This window comes from Hippichthys cyanospilos, chromosome 19 (genome assembly GCF_059441005.1).
Source record: "Hippichthys cyanospilos isolate Australia breed blue-spotted pipefish chromosome 19, RoL_Hcya_1.0, whole genome shotgun sequence".
Classification (NCBI taxonomy): domain Eukaryota; kingdom Metazoa; phylum Chordata; class Actinopteri; order Syngnathiformes; family Syngnathidae; genus Hippichthys; species Hippichthys cyanospilos.
In genome coordinates this window covers 12,423,943-12,441,547 of record NC_142387.1, presented here as the reverse complement: position 1 = coordinate 12,441,547, position 17,605 = coordinate 12,423,943, and the positions used below count along the sequence as shown (strand labels likewise).

General features: G+C 40.7%; 2 protein-coding genes across 6 annotated transcripts; both read right to left on the bottom strand.

Moving 5' to 3' along the window:
* Positions 1–87: 87 nt before the first annotated feature.
* Positions 88–11,105, bottom strand: gramd1c (GRAM domain containing 1c). 4 transcript variants are annotated; one of them, XM_088402552.1, is made up of 18 exons: positions 10,919–11,105; positions 9,503–9,617; positions 9,323–9,446; positions 9,137–9,237; positions 7,924–8,019; positions 7,717–7,797; positions 5,594–5,712; positions 5,295–5,424; positions 5,081–5,228; positions 4,800–4,943; positions 4,603–4,721; positions 3,656–3,798; positions 3,463–3,566; positions 2,392–2,553; positions 2,015–2,081; positions 676–795; positions 497–602; positions 88–413 (listed from the first exon to the last, which is right to left on the bottom strand). In XM_088402552.1, exons 2-18 carry the CDS (start codon positions 9,614–9,616, stop codon positions 345–347), a joined length of 1,947 nt encoding a protein of 648 aa, XP_088258678.1. In that variant the 5' UTR covers position 9,617; positions 10,919–11,105; the 3' UTR covers positions 88–344. The 4 variants fall into 4 exon arrangements, with proteins under 4 accessions (XP_088258678.1, XP_088258677.1, XP_088258674.1 ...); XM_088402551.1 differs by having other exon boundaries at positions 2,392–2,556; positions 4,800–4,940; positions 10,919–11,104; XM_088402548.1 differs by having other exon boundaries at positions 2,392–2,556; positions 10,919–11,103.
* A 264-nt stretch (positions 11,106–11,369) lies between these two features.
* On the bottom strand, positions 11,370–17,565 carry atp6v1ab (ATPase H+ transporting V1 subunit Ab). 2 transcript variants are annotated; one of them, XM_088401471.1, is made up of 15 exons: positions 17,422–17,565; positions 16,348–16,441; positions 16,132–16,260; positions 15,762–15,976; positions 15,334–15,471; positions 15,007–15,158; positions 14,770–14,932; positions 14,201–14,309; positions 14,008–14,130; positions 13,554–13,668; positions 13,427–13,490; positions 13,159–13,362; positions 13,001–13,095; positions 11,979–12,150; positions 11,370–11,915 (listed from the first exon to the last, which is right to left on the bottom strand). In XM_088401471.1, the coding sequence occupies exons 2-15, from the start codon at positions 16,427–16,429 to the stop codon at positions 11,823–11,825; spliced, it is 1,854 nt and encodes a 617-aa protein (XP_088257597.1). In that variant the 5' UTR covers positions 16,430–16,441; positions 17,422–17,565; the 3' UTR covers positions 11,370–11,822. The 2 variants fall into 2 exon arrangements, with proteins under 2 accessions (XP_088257597.1, XP_088257598.1); XM_088401472.1 differs by having other exon boundaries at positions 16,348–16,468; positions 17,438–17,536.
* Positions 17,566–17,605: the final 40 nt, after the last annotated feature.

The following is a 17,605-nucleotide window of genomic DNA, read 5'->3' as shown; positions in this document are numbered from 1 at the left end:
TGCATAATACATAAGTATATTATTTGAACGGAACAAAATGTTGAACCTGCGGGAAAACAAAAATAAGACGTCTGTAGAATATAAAAACAAGATGTCAATGATCCAGTTTATTTCAATAAATTTGTAAAAACACATCACAGGCTCAGGGCACTTGTGTAAAAAATAATTAAAATGTGCAAACTTGTAAACATAGACATGGATAAATAATGATTCACTTTTTCACAGTAAAACATAAAATATTTACATTTGTGGGTTCTTTTTGGCGGGACACACAAAAGGAACATTTCAAAGAGGTCATTTGATAGCAATTAAAAAAAAAGTGAAGTTGATGTGCAACGCCGCCGTCACTGCGAAGCCGCCGTTTGATTGGCTAAAGCAAAGTTCTGCTGCAGAAGCATCAGCGAACGACGGAGCTGTGCAAAGACAGATGCAGAAAAGTTGCATTTAAAAATATTTTTTCCCTCCAAATCATAAAAACAAAACCAAACATAGCTACCTGCTCTAAAAGATTGATGGAGTCTTGCAGTACAGTTGCGAGCAGCCGCGCCTCCTCTCTGCCCCTGAACGGTGGAGCTTGTCTGAAAGCGTAGTCGGGCGCCATGCTGTTTATGACACACAGCAGGAGTCATAACATGCAAAAGTTACCTTGGGTTGCTTAGGAACAGCAAAGCAAACCTGGCTTGGGTTCTCTCCCTCAGGCGATGCTTTGTGGTCAGGTACATGCGGTGGGCCACGTCCTCCATGGCCCACAGTTTGACGAATAAGCCCATGTTTAGTAAAGTCAGGATCAGCAGACTGAAAGGAAAGACGCCACTAAGCCGTGGTCCTCCGCCCGTCGTTTGATCACTTGATCGTGAACATTTTCTTTTAAATTTAAATAAGATTTTGGACAGTTCTCTCCATATTTAAGACAGGTTTGACTCAGACTGGAACGCTCAAAAGTGATCAGTAGCAACAGCAATCGCCAGTTTGTGCAGTAGAAAGATTTATCACCTTTTATGCGATGGGTTTTTAAGAAAAGAACTTCAAAATAAAAGCATTCCGAGACGTTTGTGTCCATACATAATTTGGTCTGCTATGGTTTATTTTGAAGAATTGTCTTGGCCTTCTCACAAAAATTGGCCATGTGTTGTACTGCATTACTTTGGAAAAAAATTCCATGTTGTGCAGGTACAGGAAATTTTATGGCGTTTTTAATCTTGCGAGTCCCACCCCTAGTGTTTAACTCATTCGATGCCAGGGACGTATTTTCACGTCTTTTAAGAGTCCATACATTAAACCCCAGATACTTAAGTTTTTAATACTTAAATACTAAATTGAAATTTAAGTATCTGGGACTGAACTAATGTTTTGTATTGAATGAATACTTATGTATCGATTTAATACTAAAACATTAAATACTCAAGTATCTGGGATTAAATGTCTGGACTCTTAAAAAACGTAAAAATACATCCCTGGCATTGAATGAGTTAAGGACATTAATTTCCAGACACTTAAGTATGAAATTGATACTTAAGTACATTAACGCATTCAATGCCATGTAGGTAGTTTCACGTTTAAGAATCCAGACATTAAATCCCAGATACTTAAGTTTTTAATATGTAAGTATTAAATCGATATTTAAGTACCTGAAATTTAATGAATGTATGTATTGATTGAATATTTATGTATTGATTTAATAGTTAAGTATTACGTATTGAATACCAAAGTGTTTGGGATTTAATGTCTGGACTCTTGAAAAACGTGAAAATACGTCACTGGCACTGAATGACTTAATGTGCGATATGCCAGAAGTAAAACTGTTTTTGAGAACCGATTTACTGAATTTTTATAATAAGATCCAATAGAGAAGCTGTAGACACAAACTCAATTTTGGATTGCACTGAATCTCATTTGTCGGTTGGTGTGTTTGCGCGCGCGTGCGACATGTCCCGACTTGCAGCAGCAATTAAAAATAAAGGAAACACAAGACAGGAAAAAAAATCCCAATCAGTGATGAGCGTGTTTGTCTTACGCCACACTCATTGCAATGATGATAGGCGAGATGTTCCATCCGTACGGGCTGCTCATCTCCGCCGGGCCTGAACGACAAGAACAGAAAACGCTCACCTGACGACCGAACGGAAGATAATTACAGACGATGTCTGACAATCACCGGCGGCGCTCCTTCGTGAAACGTCTGGCGCAAACGTGTTCAATCATATCGACGACATTAAACATGGGACGCTGCGTTGCGCCGATTGGGCTTTTAAATTTCCTACCATTTTCCAGACAAATATAAGTCCGGTAAGGTAAGCAGAGCTGCATCGTTTCTGAGCAGATTTCCCTCGTCCCAATTTGTGATAGAACTTCCTGTCAGTTAATCATTAACCGAGAGGGATGATGTCATACCCATGCTGTCGCCGTGGTCTTCAGACGATTGGGCGAAATGGTTTTTGGCCTTCTTGTGCTCCATTGTCCGGCTGTAGGTCCGCCGCCTCCGCCGCAGCCCGCCGACCATGCCGGGTTCCGCCGCGCTCGGGTTGATCTCGGCCTCTTCCTCCAGAAGTTCTGCTTCTGGATAGGCAGGCAAAGCGAATGTGCGGATTTTGTCATCTGGACTTAACTCATTCAGTGCCATGGATGAGAATTCTCGTCTTTTAAATAGGTAAAAACAATATATCATAAAATACTGGTCGAATACGTTTTTTTATGGAGAGGAGCTGACACCCTTAACTAATGCTTACCTCATATAAGCTAATTGAGCACTGTAATGATAATTGTGACCATTGGATGGCAAGTGGAACTGAAGAATGGAAGTCAATCTTTCAATGGCAGCGCCCATATTTACATTGACATAGCACCTAAATGTTCACGTAATCTTAACAGACAAGTTGTGTATTACTTGCTTGAATGCCACAGTTAAATAAGTTCACGATTTAGCTCATTTTCAATTAATCCATTTAAGTCGTTCAATGCCAGGGACGTCTTTTCACGTTTTCTAAGAGTCCAGACATTTAGTCCTAGATACTTTTAATACTTAAGTATTTGGGATTTAATTTCCTTAATGTACATAAGAATCGATTTAATACTTAAAAGTATCTGGGATTTAATGCCCGGACTCTCAAAAAAACGTGAAAATACGTCCCTGGCATTGAATGAGTTAATAAATGACAAATAAAATTATTTCAATTTATTGACCAGTCCTATGAGAAACTAAGTAGTGAAAAACAAAAAAATTATATAATAAAAATAATATAAAAATAATGACCACATAAAATATTATAATATTAATATACATTAAGTAAGAGTTTTCTTTTTTTTTTTTTCCCAAACCAACAAAACTAAAATGAATCAGATTCACTTAATTATTTCCCTTTATGAGGCTGCTTTGAACAAGTCCTGGTTTGATATTTAGCGGTTACTATGGAACACAAAATGTCAACTAAAAACAGAAATCCATAAATTGCAGATTTTACTCACCCAGCTGTCTGAAATAATCTTCAATGCCACTCCAGGAGTTTTTGGTGATAAAAGACTTGACCAGGCCCCACGGCTGCTTCTTGTACTTCACATCCGTGTACACCCTAGCAAGCGCAACAGGAACACACGGAGCGGCTGTAAAACGCCTCCCAATCAAGGACGCATTTGGACGCTTGCGATTCAAAAGGATTACTTGAGTCGACACTTGCGCTTGCTGTGACTTTTGATGTAGTAGCGATTCTGCGTGTAGAAGTAGTCGTGGTAGGGAACGTCGTGCGTGTACACCTCAGAGTCCACCAGGTAATACTCGCCCTTCCGAGACTCTTTGTACAGCGTCTGACGACAACGGAATACTTAGTTATTAAATGTTAATAAACGTTTTTGACGGTTTACCGTAGCGTTAAAAGGTTTCAATAATATGGTCTATCACCGGTAATTTTTCTATTCTAACAAACTGCCCCTTTGAAAATGAGATGGCAATCACTGTTTTTACTATTATTTTTTTAAACCTTCTTGGTTTGAGGAGGCGTGACACGTTTTGCATGTCTAAACCAATAAATAGGCTGAATTTTGATGATGTCGCCACCTCTGGGAGATGATTGGATGAAACGTTACCAACCAAAATTAAGTCATGACTCATTTCCTCTTTTGGGTCTTGCAAAACACGACTTCAACAAGGCAAAACCAAGTGCTCATTTTTGATCAAAAACACATTTATGCTAATGCTAGTCAAATAAATTTGCTTTTTGTATCATTTTAAGGATACAAAGTGATGCGAGTTTATTATTTTGAAAATATATCAGATTTTGAGGAGGGTTTTTTTTTTAATCTAGTGCACCTCACAGTGGACATTCATGGAAACTTGGTGCAGTAAAACAATTCTCTAATATATTTAGTGATACGGTATCACTAGTGCTTGCAGAGTTGTTGCAACAACTGCAAGCCACCTGTGAAATTAATTACATGGCTAGCACTTTTTTTTAATGTGCTTGGCATGCATGGAGGATAAGAATTAAAAAGCTTACGGGGCACTGTGACTTGGAAAATAACTTGTTGTAATGAATTGTTCGAAACACACATTTCTTAATGTACCAAATAAATAGAGCTGTAATTTAGAAAAACTATATCTTGTAAGCGCACCTGGTTCTCTGTTGCTGTCGAGAATTTTCCAATCAGAGGGTTACTGATGGTTATGGTGTAGTTCAGGCTCCTCTTCATGTCCCCGCTGGGATCTTTTTGCCACGCAACAAAGCTCGGATCTGAAATAAAACAACAGATTTTGCCAGAAGAAAAACGGGACGGCGGTTTGTGGAACGGGAAAGGGGAGGAACACTCACTGGTTATCTTGCGCACGTGCATGAAGCGGCGGATGAAGGCGGAGTCGGTGAAGAGCAGGTTGAACATTCGGCTGGCGCTGATGTGGAAAACCTTGTTGAGGTAGAGGCGGCCCTGTTCTTGTGGCAGGCCAGTTCGATCCTCTGCTAAACAAATATACAAAATATGATGTAACAATGAGTGACGTTTTGTGAATGTAATGACTTTCATCCATTTCTACAGTTTGGGGGTAAAAAAATATTTCAACATTTAAAAATAATCTATATACGTATATATTCCTCACCTTCTTCCACGCTCTCCGATCCACTCTCCTGAGACACGCCGTCCTCTTTCGTGGACGGTGGCAAAGTCTTGTCGAATGATTCTGATTCCAAGTGCTCCGCAAAAGGAACAGGACTGCGGCGCGGGGACAGGGAAATGCGGCGTTCCTCCTGCCCGACAACGCCGTTCAAAACGTGGGCATAAAGAACGCTTGTGACGCGACATCGCACGACTACCTCGCAATGAGACTTCTGTGAACTGGCGGTGAAGGAGACGTCTTCATTTTCAAAAGACAGCTCCGGTACGGGGAGACGCACGGACGACGTCCTCTCCAACTTTGGCAAACTGCAGTCATCGCCTCCGTGCCTTGCAGATGAACAAAGTCAGAATTATCATTCATTTTATAATGACATTGCAGTCATTTTTACACATGAAATGCAATTCCAATCAAGGCACCCTGTATTGTATTCACCGCTGTCATTTGCCGTCATGCTTACTTGTCAGAAAAACAACATTTGCATGACGACGCGTTCACCTGCTCTGCATGTTTAAATCCGCGGTAAACTGTGTGCTCTCCATCTCCTCATGGCTCAGGCCCAGGTCATTCCCATAGTGCTGCTTGACCATCTGCCAAACCTCTGCATTGGTCAGCGCCTGGGAGGAAATGAAAGTCCATTAGGCTCTTAATTTGGAAGGCTGCAGGAAGTAGAAATGTTGCTACTGTGTGCAGGTGTCATTTACATCCTATATTACACCGTCTCCCAGCAACAGAAAATGAGAGCAACACTGATTAATACGTCACAGTATGCATTATAGTATATTATATAAATGTTAGTATATATGTTGACAGAGTTTGTACCAAAGCATTCACTCATTTTTTTTTTTTTTAGACATTACAGGATGGATGCATTATCATCTTTTGCTAAACATGCATTTTTTTTTTAGGTAACAATGTGTAGTAATATAAATGTCTATTTCATAGCATGAGAGGAAGGAAGTTAGTTTGGGCAATATAGCAAATACTATAAAATATTTCAGACAAGACATAGTTTACTAGTGAGGCAATAAATATTTAGTGGAATAAAATTGAGCCACAACAGTGCGGTTGTGTTTCTCAATTGACAAAATTGCGCCATAGCATAAGACTTGTTTCAGCATTCACTTTTTTTTTTTTTTTTACTTTGTTTAGAATCATTAATAATTGATCATTAAAAAAAACGATTGCATTTTTTGAAATACGAAAAGAAAAACAGATAGCTAATTGTATTTTTTTTTGTTAGTGTTGACCCTTTTTTAATCAAGCATTTGTGCACGTCTTTCTCTCAGCATTTACAAAATCGTATAGCAGTCTTGCTTCTTGGCATTTAATTCCAGGTAATGTAAAATTATTTAGGGGTATTTTAATAGTCTTTTTGGTCCCAAAAAGCAACAAAGTTTCTCTCAATAGGCGAACTTTAACGCAACACGGAATTCATATTCGCATGAACGCACCTTTCCACGTATTCACGGCAAAATAGTGCTTCGTTCCAAGAATAAATTACTTTTTTTTTTAAAAAAGTCTTACAGGCTTGAGGTCATTTTCTCCACCGCCGGTTGCTCGAAGAGCGGTCAAAGTGTGAGGCGAAGTTAGGGGGAAAAAAAAAAAAAAAAAAAACACGTTTGCCCTTCCTTCCCGGAAGTGGAGTAGAACCGCCCACTTCACTTGCCTCACTTCACTCGAGGAAAAAAAAAAACGAAAGTAAAAACTGTTCGCCCACGCAACAAAAATAGATTGTTTAAAAAAAAAAAGTATAGTTATTTAAAGCGTGTCAAAATCCCCCGTATGTTTGTGTTATATGCAAACCCGCACCCCCACCCCCATCCCCTGCTTAGTGGAAACACCCGAGGTCATTGAACTTTACACGGGGTGTTTTTATGCCTCCCAAATCCCCACTGGCACAACCTGCTACTCCGGCATACGACGACAAAAACGGTCAACTAGCTAAATAAACACATTTAAATGTATGGGCTTGTCATCTGCCTTGTATTTCCTTTGCATTGATCGAGAATGTAAACATAAACATTATTCGACAATCCAAAAAGAAGATGACAAAATAGTAAACGAGTACATGGAGTATTTTTGGTACACCACACAAAACTGTTAAATTAAATGTGACTTTTATTATCAACAACATTGATGACCTCCAAACCTGCACGACCAGCTGGAGCTGTCTCATTCGGACTTTGGGCAGATAAGATAAGTGCTGGTGGTTATATATCGGTCAGGGTAAAATTACACGGCGGAAAGAAGGGGGAGCTTGCTAATATTGGTGTCATGTAAGGTGATAAAAAAAAAAATAGCATCAAGAGTTTTCACATTTCGAAATAATTGCCTGCATTTTTTCATGCACGGACGACAAAAGAAAACGCATGAAAAAAGGCTGCATGTGTATTGTGTATCAGATTTTTTTTCATTATTTTTCCAATCTAAAACAACAGATTTCAAACAACGAAGTATTATGTATTTACTATAATATTTATTATTTGATTTGATTTTAAACCATTTATGTGATAATTTTATGATTTTTTTTCCTACCCCCCCAAAAAAATGCAAGCAGAATAAACAGATCGAGAATACAATTTCCTTGGCGAGGGTAATAAATACGGAATTCACTGTACCTTATTGAGCAGGGCGTTCTGCCACAAGCGAAAAACTCCGGTGAAACTTCTCTCTCTCGCCGAGAAGGAAGTGAAGAAGAGCTGTGTGCAGGTGCGTGAGGTAAGGTGAAAAATCAAAACAAAAAAAAACAAAAAAAATCAAAGATGGCACGCCAGATAGGTTTGTGTCTTCCCTTTGTGTGACGAGCGAGATGGAGATTGGCGTACCTTCTCGTCGCTGGTGCAGATCTGGATGGCGTTGGGTATTAGCCGCGCTGTTTTCTCCCTGCTCATGGCGCTGATGTCTCTGAGGGCCACGCTAATCTACTGACACAGCGGGAGATGCATTTATCGTTATACTTTTTCTGTCGTTTTTTTTTGCGGTCGTCCAGTTCAGTCGTGTCTGGCAGTCGGTGTGTGGTATGTCCATATTATTATTATTTTAAACGATAAAATGCTCTATATGATACCATGGCGAAGATCAATCCTAGCTCAGCTGTTATCAGAGCTTGGTCATGTGACATTGGCGATTTGAGCCGTGATTGAAAGAAACAAACAGAAAAAAAACTGAAAAACTAAATATAACTTTTTTGTGGATTTTTATTTATGACCATAACTTTATTGCAGGTTTACCTTGCTATTTTTCTTGATATTTTTTTTCCTTCTTTTCAGACAGACCACACAAAAAGTATTTTTATTTATTTTTTATCAAAAGAAACAAAAAGGAGCGAAGAAAAAAAACGGAACTAAAACAAACAACTAAAAGGAGCAATAATTAAATCAAACTCTTTTTTGTGAATTTTCATTAAGGCCCACAATTTTAGTGCAATTTTTTATTGCAATTTTATTGCACCTTGCTCATTTTCGTGATAGTTTTCCTCCTAAGTATATATTATATATTTATATTTTCATAAAAATATTGTTTTTATTTGTTTATGTTTTAACAAATGAAACAAACTGCAAATATATATATATATATATATATATATATATATATATATATATATATATATATATATATATTTTTTTTTTTTTTTTTTTTTTTTTTTTTTTTGGTGACTTTTCATTCATGACCAGAAATGTATTTCAGGTTTACATCACCATTTTTCTTGATATTTTTCCTTCTAAATCATACCAATTTTTCAAATTATTATTTTTACATTTTTAACTAAAGAAACAAACTAGAAAACGGGAACAAAAGCAACAACAAAAGAAACCAAACTTTGTTTTTTGGGGTGAATTTATGACCGAAACTTTATCGCAGGTTTATCTTGCTATTTTTCTTGATCCATTTCCTCCTTCTATTTTGGACCAGCCTAAAAAAAACCCTACTGCGGATATTTTTGCCAACGTAACCCCGGCGACGAACGAGGGAGCGCTGATTTGTAAAAACTTGGCTTTGAATGACTTAAGTGTGTTAAAACTCCACATTGCGTCCTACCTTAGTGCCACGGAAGACATAGCTGTAGAAACACAGACAATTCTGGGTGAGGTAGAGACGTCCCTGCAGGAGTATGTCTCGTTGGAGAGCACATGGGTAGTCTGAGGAACAACAAACGCGACGTGAAAAATGGCCGCAATCAAATATCCCGCGCGAGCTAATCGAGATAGCTTTAAATAAACCCACCAAGTAGGAGTCTATCCGAGCCGGCCACATCTTTGAACAACCTCCGGAACTCGTCGCATCTCTGTTTGTATGTGGGCACGGGGGGCGGTGGCGTGCTGATACAGTTTGTCAGGTTGTCTGAGCTCTGACAGATAAAAACGGACATTTTGTTACTCTTTTCAGATTTTTTATTTTAATGACTACCTCGTCATCCTCGTCATCAGGGTGCTCATCCTCGATCAGCGACGCCGTCTCCTCCGTGATGTCGTCTCCCGTGCCGGAATAGTTTGACAGCTGATCCATCGATTCTGGCATGCTGCACACGCACACAAAAAATATTTGTGTGTTATCCTGTTAGTTGTAGGAGTTTTTGTTTTGACACTGGAGAGAAGCCTGCTGATATTTTAAGTGGAGGACTTGGACACTTGCGCCTAATGAGCTTTAAAGTGAATGTCATCAAACGTCTCAAAGGGCCCTGAGGGAGCTCATTAGAACGCCAGTCCAACTGGTTTGACTGAATGGAAAAACACACACACACACCGACACGAAACAAACCTTTAAAGTTTCAACTATTTTGGATTTCGGGCAAAGTGGGAGGCCTCCACCAGATCCTGCTGTGATTAGGTGACCATGAATAGGCCAAGATATGAAATTCTTGGCCCGTGAACTCTGCCTAGCAACAAGTGATGACCACTTTATTTTACTGTACCGAGAATGCGTGATATTCATGTAAAACCTGGTCAACAATAACATTTGCGATCTGTATTGCTTATAGATGTCACGTTTCTATAAAATAATACAAGGAAGACAATTAATAAACACTCAAATAAAATTGTTCATTGTTATTGCTAAGTTTTCTATCAAATCACGAATAGAAAAAAAATGCGGTCGCCTATTTGTGAAACAGTCGTTCATCTTTTTCCCGAAAAACACATTTTTTAAACGACTATGACGAGGTTCACTAAACAAATGGTTCTCGGTTTACCACGGTTAAAAAAAAAAGTCTTCGTGACGCACAAAAAAGGTGACTCAGATGCCGTTATTTGCTGTTTTTCTCTCTCAGGTTGCTTAACATGGATGACCAAAAAAATTTTTTAATCGAAATAAAAATGCCGTATGCTCTGAATTTCTGACAAATGATTCCGATTTACGGACAATCTGGAATTACGTCATTACACGTCACTGTTCCAGGTGTCTTTTTTTTTTAATCTGACGTATTTATTTTTAAGATTTAGGGTTCTGTTCGATTCAGTATTTTCTATCATTTTTTATTGTATTGGGGGTTTGACGTACTTTGAAAATTGTTTTTTTAAATAAAGTTTTCAAGGGAGATCAAGCGAAAGTTAAATGAATAATCTTGATAAAGTATTTGACAATTAACTGCGCGAATGTATTATCAGTTGAACATAAAGTTGGCGTTAAAACAAGTTTTTTTTTTTTTTTTTTTTAGTTTAGTCGTTGAATTGCCATTTATTTTCATACAGGTTCTGGAATGTTTAACTTTTTACCAAGAGTGGAAAGAAGCAGTAACTTATCTGGATCCGACTTTGTCGATAAACGATCTTTATCAAATCCACGTGGCTCTAAAAACAAAAAGGTGCCAAATTGTCAACTTACCTGATTCGTAGTGGACCCAGGATGGCGTGATAAGATTATCTCTCCCAGTTTCAAATTGTCTAATTTTCTTTGTTGCCGGTGAGTTTTCCGCTCTTGTGGGTTTTATTTCAAATGTTTTGTTTGGTCTTCAGGTGTAGCTCATATCTTCAAGTGTGTGGTTGCTTCCCTGCTCATTGGGGACTTTTGTGGTGGAATCCATTTTGGACAAGTGGGCGTGGTCAAACCTGCGGGGCGTGGGCTCTCCCAAAACCACAAGTGCATGTGATTAGGTCCAATTTACAAATTCACACAAACAAATCAACCATCGTTAAAAAAAATGAAGCTGCAATTTTTTTGTTTACATTCTATTTTTAAGTGTTTAAAATTCCCTCACTCCCCCCCGCAAGGCACTGTTTTAAAACAATGCGTGACATGTTGAGGAACCAGTCGAACCAACAAAGACAGACACCAGTTTTACCTTTTGTTTTCAACCCGCACATTTAATCGACTTGGGAGCCGTCGGACTCGTACAGACGCCCGCGCGGCAAAAGTACACGTCACAAACAAAACGACACAAAACTACGTCGAAAAACGCTGCAATAAATAGATTGATCTCATGACATTTTGGTAATTTTTCTGTACAGATATGATAGCGTGTGACGTACATCGGAAAACAGCAACCACACACACGTACGCGCGTGATGATGATGATGATGATGTAAACAAAAGAAACACGATTCTTCAAGATCATGCAGAGGATCCACTTGCGCCTACTTGAGGCATCCAATCACAAATACAGTACATGTTTTTCTCTTTGACCTCCATATGAAGTTGTACACACGTTACACGCATGTACACAAAAGGGAAGCACAAAAGGCGGAATGTGATGGAGACCGAAAAAAAAGAAGAAAAAAAAAAGGAATGTCTATTCTTCCAGAGTGCGGAAGGCGTTCTGCATGTCTTCCAGCAGTTGTGCGTACTCGCCCTTTATTTTGGCCTCGCCGTCCTTCATCGGGTCCTGCGTGAGGAGACGTTTAGAAGTCAAACACTTTTTGTGTTCAAATAAAAAGAAAAGTCAAACCTTAAATTTCATGGAGCTGATCCTGTAAAGGATTTCGCCCAGGTGTTCCCGGATCATGGCCCAGGTGATCTTGTTGTCACTCTGCGCCGTGGTCTCCACCGCGTGGCGGGACATGTCGTAGAACGCGATCATGTTGGACAGGATGCCCACCGTCTTGTAGAAGGGACAGAATCTGTGGACCGGCAATTGACGATTATTTATTCATGTCCATTTTTGGTAACACTGTTGATATGACGTTAGATGCCGTCCGACTATGAATCGCAATTTTTTTTCTCACTCTTTGAACTCTGCGGCTTATAGTCCAGTGCATCTTATCTGCAGGTTATTTCCTAGCCACCAGGGGGCGCAATCTCCCAAGAGGATATCCAGGTATTGATTTTTAGTTGAAACCGCTATTTTACTTGCCACCAGGGGGCACTATTCAGTAAACACCATAAGTGCCTTATTGTTGTGTGTGTTGGTGTTATATTATTATCTTATAAATATCTATTATTTCTAAATGTGCAGTCATGTTCAGGATGTAACTAGGTGGTTTGGAAAAAACAATTTAAACAAAGACTTAAAAATTTTACATTTTGTTTGAGGTAAATGAATTAAGCAGCATTTTGCCATTTGTCGTCAATCGGATTTGACATCACAGCTGATCAGAAAATAACCAATCACAGGTCGCCTGGGTTCAGAGTTTGGTCATGTGACAGTCGCAACCTGATATGTGATTGGTCTGTATTCTGATGTCATTTTCAGTTGAAGGCAACAGAAAAAATGTCCGCCATCCGAGATGCATAGAAATAAGTATGTTTTTCTACTTAATTCATATTCCACAAATGCAAGATTAATCAGAAGACTGTATTTACGCTACTGGAGCCGAAGAGAAGACGTTATCGAAAAAAAAAATTGCTTTAAATTTGCAAGTATCGCAATAACTTGGATTTAAGTGAGATTGTTTAAGTGCTGCTGTTTTGTTTAGCCTCAGATTTCAAACTGACTCGCGATGCTTCTTTTAATGAGATAAAAAAACGGACCTGTCATAAGGCGTGTAGCCGTTCTGCTGCAGGAAGTCGTCTTTAATCAGCTTGGCAACTTCCAGCGTGATCTTGTCCGTTTCGGCCAATGACGCCTGCAAGTCGTCAAATGAGCGCCTTTTCTTTGAACACTTTTTTTTTTATTCTACGCAATTGACCTTTCCGACGAGCTGCACGATTTCAGCCAGGTCCTCCTCCTCCTGCAGGATCTCCTTGGCCTTGGTGCGCAGCGGCACAAACTCGGGAAAGTGCTTGTCGTAGTACTCGTCCAGGGCGCGCGTGTACTTGCTGTAGCTTATAAGCCAGTTGACGGAGGGGAAGTGTTTCCTCTGGGCCAGTTTCTTGTCCAGGCCCCAAAACACCTGACGCCAACAAGATGTGACGTCGACGAACGTGGCGTCATGGGAGTAGATATTGCTTTGTTACCTGAACGATCCCAAGTGTCGCTGACGTCACGGGATCTGAGAAGTCACCACCAGGGGGCGAAACACTGGAAACAAACAAGTTGTTCTTCTATGTTTCTTTTGTTTTTGTTTTTGTTTTTGAAACTCACGCTCCAACGATGCTGACGCTTCCCTCCCTCTCAGGGTTGCCCAGACATTTGACCCTTCCGGCACGCTCGTAGAAGGAGGCCAGACGGGCGCCCAGGTAGGCGGGGTAGCCACTGTCTGCAAACAAAACACAGTTTACGTTTCCATGGGTCACAACTATAATACTCTGGCTCCATCTAGAGGCCATTTCGAGTATGAGCAACTTAATATTAAGGAGAGACCTCGTTTTGCTGGACAAATTTTAGTACTTGTAGTTCCTAAACTAATAGATTATTTTAGTACCTTATTCTAAGCAGCCATGTATAGAGCCCCCTTTAGCCAAACACTTGAAAAAAAACACACATCGTAGTACCTAGAATTGAAGATCTGAACAAAAACGTGAAAATCCGTCTTTGGTATTGAATGAGTTAATCATGAATAAACTTTTTTTTTTCCCTAAGCATCCTCCTCACATACCAGCAGGCATTTCAGCCAGACGGCCCGAAATCTCCCTGAGAGCTTCGGCCCAGCGGGAGGTGGAGTCGGCCATCATGCTGACGTTGTAGCCCATGTCCCGGAAGTACTCTGAGAGCGTGATTCCTGCCAGAAACAAACAAACAAAAAAGAATATTCAGCAAGCGGGACTCTTGGAAGAGCGAGTTTGGCGTACCTGTGTAGATGGAGGCTTCTCGAGCAGCTACGGGCATGTTGGAGGTGTTGGCCACCAGCGCCGTTCTCTTCATGATGCTTTCAGTCTTGCCGTCCACTTCCATGGTCAGCTGCGCCGGGATCGCAAAGAGGCGTCAGCGCAAAATACTCCGATAAAATTGACCATTTAGCTCCCAAGACATTTTTCTAACTTGTTTCCTTAAGAGTGTAGAGTAAGAGAATAATGAATTGCTTTAATATCTAATTACCTAAAGTAATCCATTACTATTCACCCGATTTTAAAGAATCGATTCTCGTACTAAATTCACTTAGCACCAGTCATTTTCATACCCTCCTTCAGTTAACCATCTGAAAAAATGTAAGTGCAATGGATGAGAATTCTCATCTTTTAAAATAGTAGTAAAACAAAATTAAATAATACATTTCTTATCAAATACATTTTTTATGGAGGGGTAGCTAACACCCCTGACTAGTGGTCATCTCACATGAAGCCAATTGAGCAATGTAGTAATAAATGTGACCATTAGATGGCAGTGTTTTCACACATACACCAAAAGTATTACAAGTCACCTCTGGGAAGTCTCGCAGAACTTCTGACATCTCATTTCCACGCTCCCCGCATCCCACGTAGATGATGACGTCGCTGTTGGAGTACTTGGACAGCGATTGGGAGATGACGGTCTTCCCGCAGCCGAAAGCGCCGGGGATGGCCGTGGTTCCTCCCTGCACGCACCTGCCATCCAAGCCAGAGATTCGGAGGAGAGTCCAAGTGGAAAAGGTTACAAAAAAAAAAAAAAAAGGACTGACGGGAAAAGGGCGTCCAGGACTCTCTGTCCGGTCAGCAGCGGGTGATTGGCGGGCAACTTCTCCGTGACGGGCCGGACTTGTCTGACGGGCCACACTTGCACCATGGTGAACTTCTCCTTCACACCCTCAAACTCCAGCTCCATCACCACGTCCTGATGGGGGATTTCATCAAACGCATCATTAACCCGTTCACTGCCATTGACGGATATAGACGTCCATTCGATTGGTGCAAGAGTGCATAAATTAACATTCAATTCAAAGTGTTTGGAACCGTTTTAAGCTTTTGTCTCCTTGGAATAAAAAAACAAAAACAATGTTGGTACTCACGGAGAGGTCATAGTGTCCTGGCGGGGCCACGTAGGTTACGGTGCCTCTGTTTTTTGGGGGGAGCATTATTTTGTGCTTGATGAGGGAATTCTCGTACACCATCCCGTAAATGTCTCCGCCTGTGATATGACTGCCAACCTAACACAAACCAAAAATAAAATCGGTACTTGCCCAGCCGTCACGCAAATCTGAAAAGTTATTCAATTGTACAATTTTTTTTTTTTTTTTTATAAAGATAAGTCTTGGAGTGTGGATTTCTTTATGCCCAAGCTTTCCTTTTTACTGTAAATTATTATCATTGGCTCCGATTCAGTTGTCATCCTCCTTAACTAATTATTTTTATTATCTTTATTGACGTTGAGGGAAAAAAAACAATTCAGGTCTACTTCTACATAAAATCTAGTCTCTTAGGTTCCACGCCCACGTACCCGCAAACTCTTGACGGGTGAGAACTCCCACTTGAGGTCTCTGTTGAGGGATCCGATGTTGACGCCTCTCGGGATGTAGATGCTCTGCGTGAGGTCGTTGATATCCTTCAGGGGTCGCTGGATGCCGTCGAAGATGGAGCCCATGATTCCCGGGCCGAGCTCCACGGAAAGCGGCTTCCCGGTACGCAGCACCGGATCGCCGACCGACACGCCGGCTGGGATACTACTTCAGGAAAATGCACATGTACTCGTCCTCATTGTAAAAAAAAATTGGAATTCATCTGCCACTCTAATGCTGATGCATATCCATAGCGTCCAGCCAGGTGGACAGAGAGTGTATACTTAACATTTGACCTTCAAAAAAAGATACATGTCTCCTCGTAGACCTGGATGGTGGCCATGTCTCCCTCCAGTCGAATGATCTCTCCCACCAGCTCGCTGTGTCCAACACGCACCAGCTCGTACATGGCCGCCCCAGCCATGGCGGTTGCCGTCACCACTGCGGTGAAAAAAATAAATACATCTGGGCTTTCGAAATATTTTGGATCATGCAAAAAAAAAAAAAAATAGACGGCGTGGCAGTAACCTGGCCCGGAGACTCCATGCACGTATCCAAACTGGCTCTCTCGGTCCTCATCTCGGATTTTGGGCAGCTTGGATGTGTCCATCTTGACTGGATTCTGTGGGCACAAAAATAATGATCGTGCCTCGAAGGCTGCTGCTTGAAGCGATAATACAGCGTCACGAAGAGGACAATGAAGTAACTGCAGAAATCCCCCCCCCCAAAAAAAAAAAATCCACCCAAACGCCCACAGGAGCAGCTTGAGTACTTCAAGTACAAAATGAAACAATGCCGAGATAAGGTAGGCCTTTTGACTGATTGATTCATTCAATGCACAAATTGACTTCCGAAGCATGGACACGAGCTGTGTGAGTGTGTATGTCCATGCAAACGCAAGATCCCATCATCATCATCTTCCATGCATTCCACTTGAGGAAAGTGAGCCAAAACAAAACGTTTGATGATCATGTGACCGACACATGACTTACGGGTCAGAGAAGGAAGTGGAAAATGAGCATGTATGCGAAGTGTGACTGAATGGGGAACTTACCAATACCCATTTTTTATATATAGTTATTAATAGCGCGCCATAACTGTAATTTCGTTAAAAATGCGCACAACTGCTAATACGTATCTCCGATGTCACTTGAATACAAAGTGTGCGCGTGTGTGTACTTGGTAAACATTGTGTGTTCAGAATGTTGCATGTAAGCGACACGCTCTTAGCGTCCTGGTGTGAATTGAAAATAATTCAAAACGTGTGAAACTCGGCTTGATCGTGTGATTTTTGAATGAATGTCATGACAGAGAAGGACATATTCGGCGCCTCTGTTTCATTTTACGCAAGCGCGTCGCCCAATGTAATTACAGCGAATAACCTTCAAAATAAGCTTGTTAGCACATCGCCGCTAAGGTTTATGTTGGTGTGACATGATAAAGATTTTTTTTTTTTTGAATAACATTGACAGGACATGAGCGACTCATCGGCCTGAAAGGCATTTTGGTGCAATGAATTACTGGTCTTAAAACAACAAGCTGTTCTGAATGAAATGCTGTCTTGAACAACGCCGGGTGGCCGTAAGCACATATCGGACTCACCTTGTGGTTGCGAAACGCTGCTTTTTGCGCTCTTGCTTCGAGAGAAAACGATGCGCGATGTGGTGCGTGACAGCAGCAGACTGAGGTCAGCTGACTTCATTCACTGGACGGAAGCTGCCGCTGATCTGGCCGCCATTTTGGATCCTCCCCCGGAAATGCACGAAAATAGTTACAATAATAATCG